At 40.2% G+C, this 22,021-nt stretch overlaps 1 protein-coding gene across 1 annotated transcript in view; it reads left to right on the forward strand.

Moving 5' to 3' along the window:
• MYO3A (myosin IIIA) overlaps nucleotides 1-22,021 on the forward strand; it is a 159,429-nt gene that overhangs the window by 63,518 nt on the left and 73,890 nt on the right. The window contains exons 14-19 of the mRNA XM_075211975.1: nucleotides 4,309-4,511; nucleotides 6,974-7,072; nucleotides 7,173-7,287; nucleotides 11,392-11,518; nucleotides 14,806-15,016; nucleotides 19,111-19,258. Coding sequence (XP_075068076.1) covers nucleotides 4,309-4,511; nucleotides 6,974-7,072; nucleotides 7,173-7,287; nucleotides 11,392-11,518; nucleotides 14,806-15,016; nucleotides 19,111-19,258 — 903 coding nt within the window. The remainder of the gene's footprint in view (nucleotides 1-4,308; nucleotides 4,512-6,973; nucleotides 7,073-7,172; nucleotides 7,288-11,391; nucleotides 11,519-14,805; nucleotides 15,017-19,110; nucleotides 19,259-22,021) is intronic.

Here is a 22,021-nt window from a genome sequence, read left to right on the forward strand (position 1 = left end):
CTTAGCCACCGTGCTGCCCACAAGTATATGATGAAAATAAACACTTTGAGAAGAATAGAAGCCATTTAAAATTGCATTACCACCTATACCAGTGATGGGCAACCTGATCGACTTCAGGGACCACATGGGTGGCCCGCTAACATTCAAAAGGGCACAACATCACCCTTAATCTCAGTAATAACTTGAAAAATACATTTAATCAAAAAAAGAGGCACCTATCTGTAATTACATAACAGCAGACATTTAAACATGCTTTAAAAAAACAAATCTGACAATACAGTATGAATGAGTTGATGCCCCAGATGAGAGCTGGGGTGGCAGCATGCGACCCTAGGGCCACCTGTTGCCCATCAATGACCTACACCTTTCCTGCACCCTTACCATAACCAAAGCCCCATGCAGCTTTTTTTCCTGAGGGTCTGTAGTGATTGGTCCTCTTGCTCATACTCACCTCCGTAGATGTTTTAAAGTGGTGAATTGAAATGTTCTGCCAGTTAGCAGTTGTCAATGTTACATTTTTATTAGTACGTTTACTATTATCAAGATTATCATGTCTTCAATTAAGAAATGTCATGATGATGATGCTACTGGCACACACTGGACTCCACATACAGTAACTTGGTTCATCCCTGACCACACCACTAATTTGACTACAATGTGCTTTTGTGCTCCCTATGGTTTCATTTGTTGAGTCCTTTTTTGGTTTCTCTTAAATGTCATGTAAGGTGGACCAGGTGGCTTCCGATAACAAAAATGTATATTAAAAGTAGACTTTTTTTTAAGTGACTATCACAAAAACTCATTCATGGTTCATATATTCACCTGGATTTCAACTTCCACATCAAACATTTTTCATTGTGTAAATGCTGATTATCATTTACTGTACAATTTTATTCAATTATCAATCACAATTTGGATGTTAAAGAATTATCAACCTAAATTGGTTGTTGCTGTTCCTGCAACTGCTCTTTTATCGCAGAGGGTTATTTTCTGTTTTGGTGTTTTTAAGCTACTAATTGTAAATAATTCACTCCCTCACAATAGTATTAGTCGCATTCCCAAACACAAAAGCAAATGTCGGCCTGTGGCGCTCTGGCCAAACTAGCAGATTATTTTATGGCAATTCTATTTAAGATGACGATGATTTTCAAAACCTGAGAGTGGAGAAGATCCTAAATCCTAAGTTTCAATCAATGTAAAATCAGATAAAATAAGAAATCAAAAAGAAGCAGATTATACTGTCACATAAAAAACGAGATTAGCTAAAAGTGCTTCCAGGTGTGACCAGGCACCAGGCCAGCAGCTGTTTGGTTTTCAACTTCAACAGACCTCATCCCTTTATAAAACAAAGACATAGATATACTGAGCCTCTTTGTTATTTAATAAATGTAAAACAGTATCCTGACACCGAGCACCTGGATAGGTGTCATCGTGTCCTATAAGTGTCTTCAGCCTACCTATTGAGCACAAAAGTTCCTAAACATATATAACAAACCCTCACATGCTTTGCACTTTGTTCAGTGAAAAAGACAACCAATGACATACTGGGCCTGAAACTGAATTGGGCGCATTTATACCCATATGTCGTAGGCATCTCAAGATGCGCCCAGCTCTGGATCTGTAGCCTATACACCAATTCTAAGTCACCTACACACACATAACCAGGTTATAAGCATAACAAATGTTTGTATTGATAGAGAAAAACACATTCGCTATTAGGTTTCATACAACACAGCAGATATAATATCTCATCTCATGAAAAAAAAAATTTTTTTTTTTACAATATGCTATAATATATGCACGATCAGCTTCACAGGTGAATTCTCAATCAGTCAATCAGAACTGGATAGCTAGTGTAAGCGACCATCATCATTAGTGTGTATTTGCACCTACCCTATGCGTCTCCGTGCTTGTCTGTGTCAGCCCTTGCTGTACGCGGCCTACATTGAACCATCAGTTTGCTCCTCCTACCACCTCTCCAGACACTAGTGTAGATAAATGCAACTCTGCATACGCACAACTGGATGTGGCTTGTTTTGTGGGCATGCATATTACAAATGTGTGGATTTTATGCTATGCATTAAACTCACACATCAAGCCCACGGTCTGTACAGTTCAGTAGCCCCACTGGTAAAGGTTTTTTATTTTTCTCTGGTTTATTAAGCATTGGTGTTTTTGCATTCTTATTTTTTTTGCACAGGATAAAATACATGTTAGGATGTGATAAGTCAACTAAGGATGATTGCCCAATTTTCCTGGCAAACATTTTTTAATAGGAAATTAGATTTTCTTTCCATTCAGTAGTATACATCCAGTTCAATTTTTTTTCATCAATGTTTATAAAATATTAAAATATAAAACTGTGGTCCAATATCCATCCAATACTTAGAGGTCTCCATTACTAAACATGAGGATGATCCCAACTACTCCCATTATCTGCAAAGATAAATCAGGATTTAGCAAAATGGGACCTACTTTATATATCATCTCCAATATCTCTCCCAAAACCTTCCCATTAAAGTACTAGTCCCCACCCTAAAATCATTACAGTCCAGCTGCAGCAAGTTATTTGGGGAAGAAAGAAACTTTTAAAGATCTAGTTGGCCAACCCCAGGGGATCTGGGACTACTTCTTCTCTATAAATGCTATGAGGCCATCCATTTGAAACAACAGGGCACATTCTCCTTAACATGAAGAAATGGGTAGATAGTGAAAGTGGTATTCTTGAGTTTGTGTCACTAGAGCTCACCCTTAGGCTCCCCAAAGAATTTAGAGCCCCCCTTTTAATGTATGCTCTCACCAAGGCTTCCTCTCTAACATTGTGGAATAAAAAAAACAGAAGCCTCCATCTGTCAGTTTCCGCTTACCCCTCCACCACATTTTAGGACCATTCACTCCATCATCATTTACAGAGATCCAAAAACAGATTCCACCTACCACTCACTGCGTTCTACCAATACCTTCAACTGCAACATTTTCATCAAGCTAATGAAAGAACTCCCTTTGAGATCTCACGTCATTGGGACAACTCTACTTATCAAATTCTAAAACTGCCTATCTCCTATCTTTAGCACAAAATACTGACGCCTGGATCTTCTGGTCTCACCACTTTTGAGTCTTAGTTGGAGAGGGCTTAAACTTATTTATAAGCATGGAGGACTGGGAGTCCAGTAGGTGCAGAATTGTAAAATGCCTACTAAGCGTCACAGTAAGGTACAATTCATATAAACTATAGCGCAGGTGGCACCTAGCTCCATCTCATTTAAAACAAATATTTGCCCTAGCCACAGGTCTTTGCTAGAAGGGGTGGGGGCAGGTAGGCCCTACTGAACCTATATGATAATCACTCCTGAAAATAATAGTTTACTGGGGTAAAGAGAGCGATTTAAACAATGTAATTATGGGTATAGAAACTCTGATGCACCCATTAATCTTTTTATTAAATAAACACATTACATATACAAATTCAATCTCTCCTATCAATCTCACTGTTCCCTTCAGCCCTTTCCTTATCCCCTTTTTCCTTTCTGTATAGAAAAAACAAAGCACTTTGAACAAAGACAATCCTAATTTTATTTTACTATAATTAATTATTTAAAATAATCTGCAATATTTTAGATAAAAAAGGAAAGTAATACTTTAAAGGGGTATCCATATGTGATGGTAGCCAGTACTTTCAGGTGATATTTTACTTTTGCCAACATGTGAATTTCTGTGATCATTTCCATAATGAAGCGCCAAGCTCCTGCGCAAACCAGATGATGGTGATCGGGGTGCTACAAATATGCTATAATATTTATGCCAAGAAGGGACATCTCAGCTTTAAAAATGTTCATCGTCTCTGGATCCACAGCCTAAAAATTCCAAAGTAATGCAACCTCCTTTTCATCTTTGCAAACACAGTAACCCATTCCACAACCAGATCTTCTCCTAGATATGATTAAAAAGAATGGGGGACTGAAAGAAGAAAAAGGTAAACAAAAAAAAGACATCTCTCTCTTTCTGCAGTGTGTACCAAGCAATTTTTTGCATCAACCATTAATACTGACATTCCTGATTCTGACAGTGAGTCGTGTTCTTAAAAGTGAAATGTGTTTGCAGCCAGAACCGAAACTTGTTTGTTTTGGTGAGTTTATCATAAAATCAAATTTTCACAGATAGTATTAACACCTTTAGCAAATTAAAGTTATAGTGTGATGAGTGCGTAGAAGTCCAAAAGACCTGGGACACATGTGGATAATGTGATCTGATGTAATGTATAGTATATAGGACTTTGGGTTTGAATTCTGCCTGCTTTTAACTTTCCAGGCAAACAACAGAACATTACAAGAGAAGATCTTGCAAGTGAATAACCTGGTGGAAGCATTTGGAAATGCTTGCACTATCATTAATGAAAACTCAAGTCGCTTTGGGAAATACTTAGAAATGAAATTTGCAAAGAATGGAACAGTAGTGGCAGCCCAGATTTCTGAATATCTTCTGGAAAAATCAAGAGTTGTCCATCAGGCTATGTAAGTGTTGTTTTAATCTGCACACCAATTTATTTACCTATACTGCCTAGTTTAGTTGTATTACCATATCAACCATGCAATCCCAGACATAACTGACACATATTGAATGTCTGCTGGTTAACTATGTATCTATACAGGGTGCATTTGAACTAATTGCAGCTCAGCCATGCAGTAATCCATAGGTGTCCAAATTTAAATGGCTGATCTTGTATAAGTTTATATTTTATCCTTGGTTTACTTAAACTAAACCTATAATATGGGGAAGGGGGAAACTAGGATAGTGAGAGTGGAATAAGGTGAGAGACTGGTAGACCTTGATGACCAAATGGGTGTTATTGGAGTTATTACAACTGGATTCTGCCGGAGGATCTAATTTGGCATGGGAGTGTATTCCATAACAGGGAGTGGCACGGTAGAAGTGGTGAAGGTGGGAGTGGAGTTTGCCTATTACTGGGGAGTTGAGGCTCTGTCCATTAGCAGAGCGGAGAGGATGGAAAGTGTGCAGTGACATAAGGGTGTGCCTGATGGCTCTGCCAGTGAGGAGTTTGATTTGGATTAAATAGGGAATTAGGAGCCAGTGTAAAGTTTGACAGAGTTGGGAGGTGAATGGGGGACTGGTAAATTAGTCTTGCTTCAGCTTTGATGATGATTTGAAGTGGGAAGAGACAGGTGAAAGTGATGCCTGACAGGAGAGTACAGTAGTCAATACAGTAGATAATATGAGACTGGGGGGTAAATGTATCAAGCTGAGAGTTTTCCGGCGGGTTTGAAAAGCCAATCAGATTCTAGCTATCATTTCTTTAGTACATTATACAAAATGACAGCTAGAATCTGATTGGTTGCTATAGGCAACATTTCCACTTTTCAAACCCACCACAAAACTCTCAGATTGATACATTTACCCCTGGATGAGAGTTTTGATAGTTTAAAAGGTAAAAAGGGTCACATCCTGGTGATACTTCAACCATGGAAGTGATAGACTTGGGTTGCAGGAATGAACGAGAATTGGGAGTAAAGGGTGACACCCAGGCAGTGGACACAAGGAACAGAGGAGAGTGTGGTGTTGTCCAAAGTGAGAGGTGTGGGTGGTTGGATTTTACAGAAGAGGACTAAATGGTGAGCTTAGTTTTAGACATGTAGACAGGTATATTATTAGGAGATACGAGTGGACAAGAGAAAGGAGAGAAGAGGACAAGTCAGGGGTAGAGAGGTAGAGATGGTACTGGAGACTGAAGTAGTCGAGTAATTCGGCAAGGAAGGAGATGTTCTGTGTGAGGAACTGATGGCCAGTGCCGGTGACTTGTTGGACCCTAACAAGGAAAAGGAACGAAGGGGAGGAGGAGCTAGTGGTATAAAGAGAAAAGAAAAGGTTGGAGAGGTAGTTAGTGAATCAGGAGAGAAAAGAATCACAAGGGCAAATGGCCCGAAGGGTGAGCATGAGGAGAGAGTCATCAATGATGTTGAAAGCAACAGAGAGGTCTAGGAGGAAAAGCATAGAGAAGTGACCCTTACACTTAACATATTGAAAGTCATTGGTGACTTTAGTGAGGGTAGTTTTGATGAAGTAAAGGGCACAGTAACCCGGTTGCAGAGAGTTAAGGAGAGAGTAAGGAAAAAGAAAGATTATAAAGCAGTTGCAAAAATGCCACTCAAGCAATTTGGCAGCAAATGAAAGAAGATAAATTGGGTGTTATTGGAAAGAGAGGCATGGTTAAAAAATGTTTTTTTTGGGGATAGGTAAGACAAGAGAATATTTTAAGGACAATGAGAAGATAACAGTGGAGAGGGACAAGATTAAGAAGAAGTTGTTTAGGGGCAGGCATTGGGAGAGGGTGGGTGGAGAAAGTGAGAGATGATGTCAAGGGGACAGAAGGGGAGATGACAGAAGAGTGTAGACCTCATCCCCAGATGTGGAATGGATGAACAGATAGGGGATTGGTGAGAATGGGAAGGCGTGGGTAAAGTAGACGGGACCTGGCAGGACAAGATTTATGACAGGATGGTGGCAATTTTGGTGCTGAAGTGTTGACACAGAGGGCTGTAAGGAAGGAGGGGCGTGGTAGCCAGAGGAGAAAGTTGAAGGTGACAAAGAGATAATAGGGTTTGGACAACTGGGTAGAAATAAGAAACCCAAAATAGTTTTTCTTAGTAAGAGAGATGGTAGAGCTTTAGATCAACCTAGACTAATTTATATAATGAAAGCAAATTTGAAATTGTTTGCTTAGGGCTTGGGCACATTTGAAGTTTTCAATATGGATATAAATATAGGCAGCAGCCAAAATTACCTATAAACAAATCCAGATCTCACTGTGTAGCACCGCGACCTAGCTGTTCTCAAAGTAGTTTATGTATATTATTATTATTATTATTATTATTTTTATTATACACTAAATAAATGAAAAATTCTGATAGTTGAATGATAACAGTAATAATTCAATTATTTCCTTCTTTTGTTCCTATAGAGGAGAAAAAAATTTCCACATTTTCTATTATATTTATGCTGGATTGTCTGAAAAGAAAAAACTTGTACATTATAAATTACCAGAAAACAAGCCTCCCAGGTAATGCAATAGATTACATTGAAGGTTTCTGGCAAATGATGGCAAGTTATTACTTTTCCAATCTCATTTAAGTGCTAATCATTTATCTTTCAACTTTCAGATACCTGCAAAATGAGCATATTAAAATGGTACAAGATTTTATGAATAACACGTTCTATAAAACTCAGTTTGACTTAATTGAACAGTGTTTCAAGGTAATAGGTTTTACAATGGAGGTGAGTGATAAAGTCTTTCTTTTCTTATCTAACTTGCTGGAGATGGAGAGAAATGCAACAATAATGTATAATTTGTTACTATATCACTTTTTTATCATATGGTTGGTCAGTGTCTTGATGCAACTTGCAGATGTCAATGTTACTATGGATTTCTATTCTGAAACTAATTAAAAAATTAAAGGATTCCTGTAGACCGCATTGGGGTTAGTGAATTCAGCAGACGGTGGCAAGATATACTTAAAGAGCAACTGGGCCTTTCCTATTTAAAACTTGGTTACCCCTGTAGATGGCATAGAGAGTAAAGTGTCCATATATGCAAATAACACTAAACTATATATGGCTATTAGCACAGGAAAGGGTAGTATGTTACCCAGACAGATTAAGACAAGGTAGGAATTTAGGTAGGCAAATGACAGATGATGTTTGAATAAGGTTATGCCCCACAGGCCTTGGAAATAACTATGCTACTTACACACAACATAGAATACAATGAGAGAAATCTTAGATGGAGAAGAATTTAGGAATTCTAGTAGACATTAAATTGAATTGCAGTACTCGCTGTCAGGAAGCTGTTGCAAAGGCAAATACAATCTGGGATACCTAAAAGGGGTGTAGATAAGAGATAAATAAGACATTCTGGCACCAGGGCGGAGAGGAGACTGAGCACTCCTCTCCCTGGCAGCTTGTGGACAAGGGGGGAATTACACTCCCCCTCTGCCACTAGCATCAATGTAAAAAGGTGTTAACCCACTCGAGGCTGATTCGCGTGCAGGCTGCATGAATCAGCATGGATTGGTTAAATGGGCAGGAGGCTGGATTATGTCCTGCCAAGCTAGGTCTCCAAAACTGTATAAAAAGAGCCCTGTTTTATCCTGAAATGTATCATTCCATCTGTAACTTCTGGAAAGATTGCTAGTACCACAAACTGGCATGTAACTGTCCTTAATAGGACTACTTTAGCTAATAAAACATTACTGTTTCAAGATCCTGTTTTGACGCCAACTTACCAGCGGCAATCCGTGTGACCTACAGATTAGACCATTCTAATCTGTTAACCTGGCTGTTCTAAAGCTGGGACCCAGCATCCAGTACTAACCCTCTGCCCACTACCCCGTACCTCTGGCCAGTGTGATAGGCCAGGCATACCAGACTGTCACAGACATGCTCTGCCTTATCATTTCAGCCTTTTGTCCCATCTTAGATTCCTTTTGTATGCTATGTAGGGAAAGAGTCCACAAAATGTTGGTGCTCGAGACACATTTTCACTTTAAATCACCCTGTCATGGTGGCCATTCTGGTGAACAATATACAATATAGAGTCTGTTCCAGTGGTCAATACGCAATTCAGAATTCCATTCTAGTGTCTGGTAGATAATACAGATCAGAATCTGACAAGAGTACAATCAGCGACCATCCTGTTAAGTGCGTTTTGACGCTTTCCAATACCGATTGACGAATCTCCATTTGTGTTTCCAACGCACAAATATTTATTCTCAAAAAGTAGCAGAATATATTCAAGCAAAATAATAATAAGTCCAGCCGTTACTTATCGCAGGTGCTCTGGATCCAGTGAACAGTCATTCAGTCCTGAAGTCTGTGGTCTAGGTGACTGAACACTACATGAGAGCTACTGCTTATATGCAAACAGAGATACAGTGAAACAATGCAGATGGTATAACTTGCTTCTATTGGTCCAGGCTTCAGGAGGGTCCAAGGGGTTGCACATCATAGGCTGATTCAATCTAAGGAATCCAAAGGTGGGGGTCATCTCTCCAGGGGATGAGCTCTGTTCTTCCCGTCAAAACTCCAATTACAATCAGTCCATTAGCATTTTACAGTCAATATCATATTAAAGGTTTATTCCCTAACATCAATACCTAGAGTATGCAATGTGCGATCTCTTCGCCAAATGCACTGAACAGCTGCTGATGTAAAGGGGATTAATATGATATCAGACATGACACATTTCCTTTAACCTGAACCATATGTATCACTAATATGCATATAACTTATAATATTACACATAAACACTACTATATTTCGACATGAATAACTATGTGTTGCAACTACGATTAATGTGAACTATTTACAAATGTGTGTGTTGGTGCGAATGTATACTAAAGTGTAAAAACTGTTATTGTCACGTGTTGCAGCTGGTTACGCCCTTCCACGCCGTAGCGTGCTCTACGGATAATTTAAAACAAAGACAATCAAGTTTGCTCGATATTAATTGAAATTACTTTATCCAATTTGCTGACTTCCACAATCCAAATCTGCATCTGTAGCATATGGGCCAGGTTTACAGCAGGCAAACACATACACAGAACCAGCTTGTAAGCGCAATGTAACTTTGTAAACATTTGTTTTCATATGGAATAATGCATATAATACAGCAGATATAACCTTCTCGCTTATGCAGGAAAGGAATGAAAAAATCCTATAATATATGTACAATCAATTAGAAAAGCTCTGAGCAGCTTCAGAGGTATAATCACATAGTTGCCTACTATCCAGGAATGTCTGGGAGACTCCCGAATTTCTGGGAGTTCTTCCAGACTCCAGGGAAAGCAGGGCAACCTCCCGGATCCTGCCCTCTTCATTGGTGAAGTGGATGGGGGTGGGGTTAAGTGACGCATTTAACGATTCATCATGGCCCAACCATGTTGTAATAGGCTAAAATTATAATGTCTCTTTAGGGTGTAGGACCAAATGATGCAATTTGCAGAGCTCCGCCTCCAAATGCCCTCCTCCCCCTGGGATCTCCTGGGGACCAACGCACAAATGATAAGAAGTATGTATAATCGCAATCAGCCAATTAGAAGCAGTTAGCCTGTGCTGGCAACTATCATCAGCATCAGTATATATTTATACCAGGATGGTGCAAATAATACAGCTGTAGAAGGTATATCTGCGTCTACGTTCAGTCTGCATTATCTCATATTTCTGAGAAAACACCTTTACTGTACTTGATCTACATTAGAACTCCCTCCCCTGCTACACTTCTTCAGGAGCCCTCAGGCCACGTATAGATCCGTGCAATAGGCCTAGGTACTTGCGGGACATATTGTGGGTATGTGCAGGGCCGGATTAAGGGAATGGAGGCCCCTGGGCTAAGGGGGCCTCCATTCCCCCGTGAGGCCCCCCCCAAGCACTTACCTGACAGTGCAGTCCTCCTTCCGCGGCACGCTGTAAGCTCCTTACTGAGGAGATCTCGCGAGAGTTCGTGAACTCCCGCGAAATCTCCTCAGTAAGCAGATTACTGAGCGGCGCCGGGGACGGAGGACTGCACTGACAGTGCTCAGCAGCATTTATCGGGATGGGGGTCCCCACCCCCGGACCGATCAATAATGCTGCTGAGGACTTTGAAGGGCCTCCTGGATGCCCGAGGCCCCTGGGCTACAGCCCAGTTAGCCCTAGGGTTAATCCGGCCCTGGGTATGTGCAGAGTGAAATCATGCCATTTTGACTATACAAACTTGCATACATTCATCTCTGCATCTGGCCCTATATAACTACTCAGAGCGAAGTGTTTCATTATTTTATGGGTACATCTTCATTAAAGAGTAGAATATCTGGGAAGCAGCTAGGTTATTGTGTATAGATGGATGTATTTAGTACACATGACCAGAGGACAGACACATTTACCCATATTAGCATGGTATGCACAACTCCAGCTACACAATATTTTACCTGTATCACTATATAGTTATTCATGGGGGGGTATTCAATTGTTTCTTTTAACGCGCTAAAACCAAAAAAAAGAGCGCTCTAAAAATATTACCGTTAATACGGTAATTACTCGCTAAATTTCATCTCGCAGCTCCCTGAGCAGCGAGCTGAAATTCAGCCCGCTGGCAGCGAGTAAGTACCGTATTAACTGTTTACGCGCGCAAAATTACCGTATAATATGAAGTTTTTTTAGAGCGCTCGTTTTTTTTGGTTTTAGCGCGTTAAAAGAAACAATTGAATACCCCCCATGGTGTATTAAACTTGTTTTCTAAAACCTTGAGCCACCTAAATGTTTTGAAGTTGTGATATGAGGAAGTGTGGTTTTGTGAATGTCCTATATAACATTGTTAATATATTGATGAAATGTTTCCTCTAGGAACTTGGAAGTGTCTACAGCATTCTTGCTGCTATTCTGAATGTGGGGGACATTGACTTCACGTCAGTGGCATCAGAACATCAAATAGACAAAAGCAACATCTCAAATACATCAGTACTTGAAAAGTGTAAGATTCCATCTTTTATCTCCACTTAGATTATATTTTATTTTAATTCCAATTTTCACATTACTTCAGCAATTGATATATGTCATAATACAATTATTATTATTATTATTATTATTATTATTATTATTATTATTACTATCCTTTAGTGACAACATATTATGTAGCGCTTTACAGAGAATGTTTATTCATTCACATCAGACCCTGCCCTGTCTAAATTATTTGCCTCTATGAGGCAGCAATGCTAGCCACTGTGCCACAACGCCACTCTGTGTAAATTATATGGATATTAGAAGTCACCGATGATCTCTGTGACCATACAAAAGCATAGGGCTGTAGGGTAAGTACTTTTGGCCAAAGCAGAAAAAGGAGTTATTATGGCAATCCGAAATAGAAATTTTACAATTATAATATTTTCTTGTACAAGTAAAAAGAAACTACCAAAATATATTAAGTTAGCAAAAATATTGTAAGTATAATGTAATGTAGGGAAGTTACAATGTAAACGGTGTCCTACATAGATGAACTACAATATTTAGCAAAACCACACAATGCAATTTGGCCAAATCCTTAAACATGAGACAAAAATGTCCTTCAAAGTTAGTCAATATAACAATCTAAGTATTATAGTTCTGTAATTATAATCCTTATCCCTATAGGCTTATCTAGTAACTATTATATAGTAATTATTATGTAGCCTTTGTTATCCAGGGAGTGGGTCTTTCAATATATTTAAGATAATTTGCAAATCGAGTTGTGGGATTCACAATAGTATTGATATTATTTCCGATGCTGATGCAAAATCTTCACTAGGAATAAAGGGTGAGTACTTTTTAACAGGTATCAGAAATCTTTGATGGCTTCTAATATCTGTAATATCTGTAATCATTTATTTTGGGGGTGCATTATTCATAAGTTTTTGTAATGATGGCTTGAGAACTGTTTATACATATATTAGCATCACATGTTAGAATAAGATTTTAGGCCCCAGATATTGGATTTTTGCCTAGCACTTAACATTCCAGCTAGACAAATTGGGACAAATTTAGGCATGTTCCTGAACCTGTGAAAATAATGACTGTTTGTGGGTATGTTTTGTTGGATATTGACCAATAATTATCATGAAATAACCTACTGGAATGTGTCTTTGGATTGGGAATTGATATACACATATTTAATATATCTATATAACATTTAAGCATATGTTCAATAAGGGCTGGCTACCATGTATAACCATAGACAGCTATACTGGTGAAGGGGATTATGGGTTGGCACATAAATAATGGCCAATAGAACTGATTCCGGGGTTGCAAATCTGTCATCATTTTTGCACATATTTTGTACTTGATAAAATTTAATTTTCTGATGGCTTTTAGTAGATCTGATGTTTAGAAGCTGCTGCATTGAGATTTTTGTGGAGATAATGGACATATTTATTCTCAAATCAGAAACACAGGACGTAGTGTGAGAGGAGCAGACATCATTCTTCCCCTGTACGTACTCCTGGGTCTTTAACCATCCAAATTCCCAATTGGGTCACTTGTGGGGGGACAGTTCCAGGCAACTGAACCCCTACCTAAGTATGTGACTGTTACATCTTAGTGCCCCTTACCCAAACAATCCCACCCCTACGGCACACCTGACACCCTAGGCAGTGGCTAGCTTGTCCTTTCTACAAACTGCCATTATGTTATCTTTTTAAAATAAATAATTATTTTACTATCTCTATGCATTTTTATAGTTTTACTCTATTTAGCTATACTATGATCTTAGAATTTAGACGAAAAATATGTGTGGAAATACATTAAAATATTTATTTCCTTATAAAGAACTGACATAGTATTTTTAGCAAATATAAGCAAGCCCAAAGAAAATATGTACAGTATATATAGCCTATAAACAGCAGCTGTGTTTCAACTCCCAAGGTTTGATACATATTAACATAACGGATTCTGATGGAACAAAAAAAGAAATTACTTTTAGAGAACTCATCTAAACCACTGCTGACACCTTCACACATACCAGCTTATATCTCTACTAAGCATTGTTTAGAAGAAAAACGTTTAGTATCTACTGAAATGCAGTTAAAATGTACACCCAGTATCCATTTGTTACATAAAAGGTTTTTTTTTTAGTTCTAAAAGATTTTCTCAATTATTTGTTTGGATGGGACCAATGATTATTTTGTAAATAAACAGTATATTGTTGAACATTTTAGAATTATATCTTTCAAATCCCTGATAAAGGATTATATTCCAAAAGTATTATTAACTAAACCAAATCACTGAATGTACAAACAGCTTGTCCTATGGTTTACACTTGTATATTCATCTGGTGTGTACGGTATGTATATCTTATTGTAGTGCTTACTGTGTACACTAACAAAATAGGAAGATATAACAGCACAGGATGTTAGAATACCTAATCAAGTAGTGATAGTGAACATTAACTTGAATGACACATTTAGAAAGGCTTCACAGTGACATCATGAACTTAAATTATTATGAAAAGTATTGAAAACACTTCTAAGCTTTCTCTCCTGGAGACGGTCATAGACTCCCAAACAATATATCTAAATCATTCCTTTATTGAGCACCTGAGAACAATCAGGCTGCCTTAAGATCTGTATAGGTTCTGTATAGGTTCTTAGACACGACAATACAGGAGCTCCAGTAATAAAGGACAGCTTAAGAATGCGTCAGGATGTGTCCTCTGCACCAGTTGTAACAGGATAATATTAATTATAGCAGAATCCATCTGCTGTATCTTTAATATGCGAGCCAGACAATAGTCCATTTATGATAAGTGTGTTTGTGCATATATATATATATATATATATATATATTTATATATACATACATATATATAGTTAGGGGCAGCACGGTGGCTAATTGGTTAGTACTTCTGCTTCACAGCACTGAGGTCATGAGTTCAATTCCCGACCATGGTCTTATCTGTGTGGAGTTTGTATGTTCTCCCCGTGTTTGCGTGGGTTTCCTCCGGATGCTCCGGTTTCCTCCCACACTCCAAAAAAAACATACTGGTAGGTTAATTGGCTGCTATCAAAATTGACCCTAGTCTCTCTCTCTCTCTCTGTCTGTGTCTGTGTGTATGATAGGGAATTTATACTGTAAGCTCCAATGGGGCAGGGACTGATGTGAATGAGTTCTCTGTTCAGTGCTGCAGAATCAGTGGCGCTATATAAATAAATGGTGTTAATGATGATGATGGTTGCTTAAACGGGGCAGGGTTTGTGCTAGAGAGACCTTCTTTCTTTGTTTACATTTTAGCTGCCTCCTTGCTCTGTATCCAGCCTGATGAACTACAAGATGCTCTAACATCTCATTGTGTGGTCACTCGCGGTGAAACTATAATTCGTCAGAACACTGTGGAGAAAGCAGCCGATGTCAGGGATGCTATGTCCAAAGCCCTGTATGGACGCCTCTTTAGCTGGATTGTGAACAGAATCAACGCATTACTAAAACCAAGTGAAGAATTAAGGCAAGGAAATATTTTTTACTTAACCAACTTAACAATTATGTACCAACTTTAGGAAACAGATCGTCACTTCATAGTAATGTTTTTCAGCGGTGTGGGGTTGATTCTATTATTACCGTCAAGTATGCCACTCCCTTATGCTCCATGCAGAATTGGTCAAAAAGACCCCTTGCCATGTCTTGTTGCTTCCCCAAAGCTGCCAATTAGCAAATGATAGTCAGAGGGGCAGTAGCTTTCAAAACCTTGTTTAAGGGGAGGGACCATCTAAATGGGAAACTAGTCAGTACTTTCATGTGATTTTTTACTTTTTGACCCCATACACAGGGATGCACAGCAAACAAGGTACAATGAGTATCAGAGTAAACAGACAATATTATTGCACATTACTTGTTAACCTAAGTATGAGCAGATTATAAATTCTACATATATAGTCTACACAAATACATTATATGTATAGGTATACATTTTATATTAATGGCTACATAGCTACTAGAATTGAGAGAATAATGCAAAATTTTAATTGTCATCCATTTGCAAACTCAATCACAAAATTTGGAAACCCACTAGTCCAGTGGTCCCCAAACTTTTTCAGTTCGCGGCACCCTAAGAGTCTCCAAATTTTTTCAAGGCACCCCTCCAAAATAATTACCGAGCAGTCCTGTTTTAGAAGTAGTTGGGTCAAAAAATTGTAATAAGTATTTAGGTCACGACAGAAATACTTATTTAGTTGTTTGCAAAAATGTCCCTCTGCATCCAGACACTCTGCCCCCTCTGCATCCACGCACACTGCCCCCTCTGCATCCAGACACACTTCCCTCTCTCACGTTGCCCGCTCTGCCCTCTGTCACGCTGTCCCCTCCTCTGCCCTCTGTCACGCTGGCCCCCTCCTCTGCCCTCTGTCACGCTGTCCCCTCCTCTGCCCTCTGTCACGCTGCCCCCCTCCTCTGCCCTCTCTCACGCTGCCCTCCTCCTCTGCCCTCTCTCACGCTGCCCCCCTCCTCTGCCCTCTCTCACGCAGTCCCCCTCCTCTGCCCTCTCTCACGCTGTCCCCCTCCTCTGCCCTCTCTCATGCTGTCCCCCTCCTCTGCCCTCTGTCCCCCTCCTCTGCTCTCTGTCCCCCTCCTCTGCCCTCTGTCACGCTGTCCCTCTCCTCTTCCATCCTCCTCTACCCTCTGTCACGCTGTCCCCCTCCTCCTCCTTCTGTCCCCCTCCTCTGCCCTCTGTCCTCCTCCTCTGCCTCCCTCCTCTGCCCTCTGTCCCCCTCCTCTGCCCTCTGTACCCCTCCTCTGCCCCCCTCCTCTGCCCTCTGTCCCTCTCCTCTGCTCTCTGTCCCCCTCCTCTGCCCTCTGTCCCCCTCCTCTGTCCCCCTCCTCTGCCTCCCTCCTCTGCCCTCTGTCCCCCTCCTCTGCCCCCCTCCTCTGCCCTCTGTACCCCTCCTCTGCCCCCCTCCTCTGCCCTCTGTCCCCCTCCTCTGCTCTCTGTCCCCCTCCTCTGCCCTCTGTCCCTCTCCTCTGGCCCACTCCTCTGCCCTCTGCCCCCCTCCTCTGTCCCCCTTCTCTGCTCTCTGTCAACCTCCTCTGCCATCTGTCCCCCTCCTCTGCCATCTGTCCCCCTCCTCTGCTCTCTGTCCCCCCTCCTCTGCCATCTGTCCCCCTCCTCTGCCATCTGCCCCCCTCCTCTGCCATCTTTCCCCCTCCTCTGCCATCTGTCCCCCTCCTCTGCCCTCTGCCCCCCTCCTCTGCTCTCTGTCCCCCTCCTCTGCCATCTGTCCCCCTCCTCTGCTACGATCCCTCTCACTCTGCCCTGCACCAGGCGCCAGCCATATAAAAAAGAAAGAAAACAGGAACTTACCAATCCGCCGGGCGCCGGGACCCTGCAGCCTCCTCTCTCCCGCAGCAGCTTGTCACTGACGTCGATATTCAGTGACAGCTGCGGGAGAGAGGAGTCTGCTGGCTCCCGGCATCCGGCGGATTGGTAAGTTCCTGTTTTCTTTCTTTTTTCTATGGCTGGCCCGCGGCACCCCAGTGACAGCGCCGCGGCACCCCTGGGAACCGTGGCGCACAGTTCGGAACCGCCGCACTAGTCGGTTTCTCAGTCCACCAGCTAAAACAGCAATTGTCTGTCTACATCTCTCCACTACCAGAACCATCTTTCTCTCCCCTGTGTCACTAATGTAAATAGGAAGAAGCTGGTTGTTTGCCAGTATTAGATTTAATTTACAAAGTAAATTTAGACATATAGGTGCATGTCTACCCTCCACTTTTGGGAGATGCATTTCCAACCAAGAAGTGTGTCTGTCTGTGAGGAGAGGGGGAATAATCTCTAGAGAATAAAAGTGAAATTCTCACACCAAAGCCCAAACTCCTTCTATTTTAGAACCAACCTTTTAAATAAAATAAACTTTACAGTTTTTCACCAGAACGTTTGCTCTGTTTAGTCTCATTTGTGGATTCAATTAATGTGAGTGAGAGAACAAAGAGCAGGAAATGTACATGGACAACAATTTTTCAGCTCAGTTGTCCAAGTATTTGATACCGGTAGAAGCATTGTACAAACATTACAGGATCTGATAGGCCAGAAACAGGAGAGAGAACTTGTAGTTAGAGATTCCAATGCAGTTTTTCACCCAAGATGATCCATCTCCAGGATGCACATCCCACAGACAGAGCAAGAGGTGGCAGCAATCAGACTTTTATACCTGGAATCGGTCACAGAAACAAGTTGGGCCTAAGTCATTAAGGAAAGGAAAGCAAAAAAATTAGTAACTTTGAACCTGGGCAAAACCATGTTGCATTGGAGGGAGAGGTCAATTTAAAATGTGGGGACATATTTATAATTGGGGTAGGGCGTGTCCTAGATCAACTTTTAATGTCAGTGTAAAAATAAAGCTATCAAGTATTTGCATCCTACATGAAAAAACAGCCAGTGATTTCCTTATGTGTAAAATAATAAACTCATTTGTATTGCAACATGGTTTTGCAAAGGTTCAAAGTTACTCATTTTTTTGTTTACTTTCATAAATGAATCAGGCCCATTGTCTTTATTACATGTAGCAACTGTGTTTGTGTTAAAGATGTTATTACATTGAGTGGAGTGCACCTGGAAATGTTCTTCTCTACCAAGAGCAACATGGAGGAGCGGGTCCCAATAAAAGTGTAGAAGACCGCTATCTTTGTGTTAGTGCACATCCACACATCAAGGAAAGCCATAGAGATGCACCCTCTCCACTTCTTTTATCTCATTACAATAATCTTGCTTCACAAAACAAAGTTTCTTTCTGCACTGTGCCTCCATAATAAGACGCCCCATGTTTCTTCTCCATATTTTGCTAGAAATGTCTCCACTCTGCCTAACTGCTGCTCTCTGGCTTTGCAAACTTCTGCTCTTTCACCAAAGCCGCCATCTTGCTCTGTAAGTCCACGCGCTTCTATTGTAATCTAAGTGTACTTGTGATAAACAAAGGTAGACTGAGGATCAAATGCTGCTCTCACACTGCTCAGTGGTGAACGATTAACTATGCGTATATGAATCCCCGTTTTTCAACTGTTGCTGTTTAAATTTGCACTTTTGTTTTTACACTTCACTGATTATTTAAATTAGTTAGATACCTAGTTTATATGTCAAAGTTGAATATATTGAGCATATTGAGCCATTTTGTTGGCTAACTGGTAGACACAAAAATGCAGACTCTCCACTATTAATCAGATACATTTCCTTTTGAAATATTCATGAGGCTCTGGTTCCTAGTGAGTTCACATGAATTTGGGTTCAGTGCTCAATGTCTGTGTCCATTGTGTTAGTGACAGGTGCATTTAAGATTATTTTATCTTAATTCCAAATACAGGATTAGGAGCATCATAGAGTTAAGGACCCAGCCACTAAATGTTTCTTTGGCCCCTAAGCACATATTCTTGTATCTCTTCTCTACACTTCTTTTGAAGCCTGCTACCTCCTGTGAAATTTGTAGCCCTGTGTGAGATCATTTCAGGATAGATGTAAACATAATACATGAAATACATGTGATGTGAAAGAAGATTAATACTGCAAATGACAAGCTATAAATAGGACACAATTAAATAGCTGTTTGATCTTTTCAGCGAGGAAGATGCAGGGTTTAATATTGGGATTCTTGATATCTTTGGCTTCGAGAATTTTAAAAAGAATTCTTTCGAACAGCTGTGCATTAACATTGCAAATGAACAAATACAATTCTACTTCAATCAACACATATTTGCTTGGGAACAGGTAAGTGTTGGTGTTATTTGTTATTTTTTCAATCAAATGGAAAGTTTGTATTTTTATATTATATGCAAGTATTTAATAAAAATACACAACTAGGGCCTGATTCATTAAGGATCTTAACTTGAGAAACTTCTTATTTCAGTCTCCTAGACAAAACCATGTTACAATGCAAGGGGTGCAAATTAGTATTCTGTATTGTACATAAGTTAAATACTGACTGTGTTTTCATGTAGCAAACAAATATTTTAACTTTAAATTTCAGTATACAAATAAGTTATCAAGTATTTGTGTGTTACATGAAAAAACAGTCAGTATTTATCATGTTCAAAACAGAATGCTAATCTGCACCCCTTGCATAGTAACATAGTTTTGTCCAGGAGACTGAAATAAGAAGTTTCTCAAGTTAAGATCCTTAATGAATCAGGCCCCTAGAACTGATCTCTGTTAATACTTTCCCTCAAGCTGAGAGTCCTGGAACATATGGTTTGCTTACAATGCGGCCATTGACTGTGCACAGGGAAGACAGCTATCTTGTGGGTTGAAGCAATATACATGATAATGCAGCCTATCAATTCACTGGAAACCAATGACATCACTGAGACAGGAAGCCTATCATCATCATCATCATCATCATCATCATCATTTATTTATATTGCTCCAGCATATTTTGTAGAGCTTTACTAGAAAACAATGACAGCACTGAGGTACATATATTCATACATATTACATCATCATCATCATCATCATAACCATTTATTTGTGCCACTAATTCCGCAGCGCTGTACAGAGAACTCGCTCATATCAGTCCCTGCCCCATTGGAGCTTACAGTCTAAATTCCCTAACACGCACACAGACACACAGACTAGGCTCAATTTGATAGCAGCAATTAACCTACCAGTATGTTTTTGGAATGTGGCAGGGAACACCCGGAGGAAACCCACGCAAACACGGGGAGAACATACAAACTCCTCACAGATAAGGCCATGGTCAGGAATTGAACTCATGACCACAGTGCTATAAGGCAGAAGTGCTAACCACTTAGCCACCATGCTGCCCTAGAAGGGCTGCCTCCACTGTGTGCAGGTGATGTGTGCTCTGTAAGTTTCTTTTTATAGGGTATAAAAGGATGTATTGCCATATTTCACATTCATAGCACTACCACACTGTATGGCCTACATTTGGTACTTTTACATGTTGCCACGTCATGTTGGCGGTTTGTCTGCGCTACACTTCAGACATGACTGCATGACATTGGGGTTTCTCACGTCCCCCAGTTATCTCTAGTGCTTCTGAAGAGGTTGCTATCAAACCTTCTCCCCTATATTAAAAACTCCACATACCGATGGAAAGTGCGCCCAACCCCCACTCACCAGTTCCAGCAGTTGAGCCAAGTGTCCTGGCTGTTGAACCGGCGGTACAGTCATACTAGAATCTGGAGTGTTCTGCCTAAATTGGAACAGTAGGGTAGTAGTTTGTATATACACATAATTTCAATGGAATTTATATTAATATGTTGCTTACATGGGGATCATGTAGAGTTTGACACACTTGTTTAGAACATATGCAGAAAAATATGTATGTAAAAAAGTGTTCTTACATAGATATGTTGAAAAGTAGTATTTGTGCCAGGGATGTGTCAGGTTTATAAGTATGTATACTTACGCCTAAGGATAACATGAAGGTGTGCCTTGACTGTGTTAGCAGTGTGCCAGAAGCACTGGGCAAGTGGTGAATGGCAAAGGTATATGTCCCAGACTTTCTGACTTGTATTCTGTAAAACCCCAGGGAGATTGCATTGCATGGGAAAGAGCTTCCAAAAGCTTCAGAAAAAAATGGTAAGTGTTCCTGGGGTTATGGAGAGAGAACGGTGGGCTCAATTTTGTGGGCTCATTTTACAAGGTCCAGTCTGAGTCTTTTGTTCTGCCAGTCTGACAGCAGACTGATTGGTGGTTGCTCCTGTGAGGTGTATTTGAAAGGGATGTCAAATCAGTCTCACTCTCTCAGACCTGGAGAGGAGGTTGGATGCCTCCTGAGAGAATCTGCAAATGGTGACCAATTACCTCTATATTGTGTATGTGTGTGGGACACAAGGTCCTTCAGAGGAGAGAGGGTGTTCCTGTGTGTTTAGTTAGTGCCAGAGAGACAAGGTGTTTTTTGAACTTTGCTTTTTTTCTGTTTAATAAAACTGGTTGAGGCCAGTTGTACCAGAACCTTGGACTTCTGTGACTTCTCTGCAGCGGTACACTACCATCTACCACAGGAGATGGCACCTGTTCCCCTAACCCGGTTACAGCAGTAAATGCTAAAGTCACATTACCCTATTTATACATTTATATTAATGTAATGAGGTGTCAAATAAGCAAGAGAGAATATTATCTTGACAGTTATTAATAAATGTGATAATTACATTTTCAATATAATTAATGTAATGAATACAAACACCTCCCCATCGGTTATGTACCTCTTTAAAAATCAAATAGCAATTTTCTTTCCTTCAGTAGTCCAAATAGAAATGTTATTTAAATAATGCTTATAGATAAACAAGACTTAATATAATATAGCTGTAACACTAATGATTTAAGTATTATCAGTTGCAGGAGTCAATATGTAAACATCCAGTCAGAAAAAGGTAGCTCGTACTACTGATAGCTGTCATCATCACTGCTCTCCAGTATCCACATGAGATATACCTCCTAAAATGTGTATCTGAGAATGTGTCCATGTTACAATTACATGAATACACCCTTACTGTGCGCCAATGCCAA

This window comes from Mixophyes fleayi, chromosome 5 (assembly GCF_038048845.1).
Source record: "Mixophyes fleayi isolate aMixFle1 chromosome 5, aMixFle1.hap1, whole genome shotgun sequence".
NCBI classification, from domain to species: Eukaryota; Metazoa; Chordata; class Amphibia; order Anura; family Limnodynastidae; genus Mixophyes; species Mixophyes fleayi.